A 1,602-nucleotide genomic window follows, 5' to 3' on the forward strand; every position below is an offset into this window, starting at 1 on the left:
GGAGGAATGAAGAAACAAAATAAGAGCATGGGGTCAAAACCTAACCACCAAAAAAGAAAGAAAGAGAGAGGGAGGGAGGGAGGGAGGGAGGGAGGGAACTTCCTGAATGGGTAATTGCATGGAGAAGGCTACATGAAACTTCACTGCCCATTTTGTCCCAACATTATAACGTTGCTTTATTATAATGGGGGAAAAGGTGTCGTAACACAATCAACATTATGCTTTAAAAATTTGCAGATTGTTCAGGGGACAACGTGAGGGGGGCAGGAGGGGGGGTGAACACGCAATACTAACAAAACAAAAAGGCAGTGGGAAACAAAATTCGAAATTGGGAATTCTTCACTAGAAAACTGAGAGTTCAGATCCGAAAGGGGTAAAAACACAGGAAAAGTGGATTTGGAAAATGTGGGGTAAGGGGGCACTACATTTGGATCCACTCCTAGGTGGGCAAAAAGTTGTGCAGAAAGTTTTACAAACTTCGATGATTTAAGAACGCCGATGCGGAGGTTTGCCCTTGAGCGGCAATAGTCTGAGTCCCACCCGTTTGCCCTCTTGCTTTGCTTTTGGCCTCCTCCCTGCCCTCTAGGCTTACCTTCTGCAGGAGTTCAATTTCCTTCTGCTTTGCGTTGAGAACAGCCAAGGCTTGCTCATGCTCCAATTCCAGCTGTTGCCGCCGTTCAGCAGCCTCTCGCATATGCTGTTCAGTGGGAAGGAAAAGCAACCCATTAAGGCAAAGCAAAGGACACCTGCCTCCTTCCAAAGTCCAAAATGCTAATGCCGAGGAGCACATCGCTAATCCTTAACGGGAGAAACCTTTGGAGTGACCAGAGGTCATTTCGGGGGGGATCGCGGGGGATCGCAGTTCCCCCGGGTGCGGTACGGGGGCGGGGCACATGACGAAGCCCCGCCCCCTGCTTCCGGACGCCCCACTTCCGGCCCTCATTCAGCCAGGAGGAGGCAGGAGAAGAGGGAGGGTAAGTTGCTTCCTCCCTGCCTCTCCCCACCCCTGCCTGCCTGGGGCCAGGGAGGGCCTTCACCCTGTGAGGTAGGTGGGGCTGAGAGAGCTCTCTCGAGAACTGCCCTTGAGAGAACAGCTCTGAGAGAACTTGTGACTGGCCCAAGGTCACACCAGCAGCTGCTTGTGGAGGAGTTGTGAATCAAACCCAGTTCTCCCAGAATAGAGTCCGCACTCCTAACCACTACACCAAACTGACGCTCTAAAAATACATTATCAGACAATCCAAAGCTTTTTGACTACCATGCTTCCTTCATTTACATTCCAGTTTGGATTTTAGTATCTGGAATAGCTGGTCTCATTTCCAAAGCAGGACTGATGCATCAGGAATCCGGCATCTTTGTGTGTGTGTGTTTTGCCATCAGCTCGTAGCTGACATGGCAACCCTGTAGGGTTTTCCAGAACACATGACACTGCCTTATACTGAATCAGACCACTGGGCCATCAAAGTCAGTATTGTCCACTCAGACTGGCAGTCACTGTCCAGGGTCTCAGGCAGAGGTCTTTCACATCACTTCTTACCTGATCCTTTTAAACTGGAGCTGCTGGGGTTTGAACCCCAGGGCCTTCTGCATGCTGAGCAGGTG

At 50.5% G+C, this 1,602-nt stretch overlaps 1 protein-coding gene across 1 annotated transcript in view; it reads right to left on the reverse strand.

Annotated features, from left to right (window-relative positions):
• The window catches only part of RIMBP2 (RIMS binding protein 2), a 103,062-nt gene extending 102,368 nt beyond the window's left edge, over positions 1–694 (reverse strand). The window contains exon 1 of the mRNA XM_015417868.1: positions 593–694. Within this exon, the coding sequence (XP_015273354.1) occupies positions 593–694 (102 nt within the window). The remainder of the gene's footprint in view (positions 1–592) is intronic.
• Positions 695–1,602: the final 908 nt, after the last annotated feature.

The sequence above is a fragment of the Gekko japonicus genome, unplaced genomic scaffold (assembly GCF_001447785.1).
Source record: "Gekko japonicus isolate JY-2015 unplaced genomic scaffold, Gekko_japonicus_V1.1 scaffold328, whole genome shotgun sequence".
Classification (NCBI taxonomy): Eukaryota; Metazoa; Chordata; class Lepidosauria; order Squamata; family Gekkonidae; genus Gekko; species Gekko japonicus.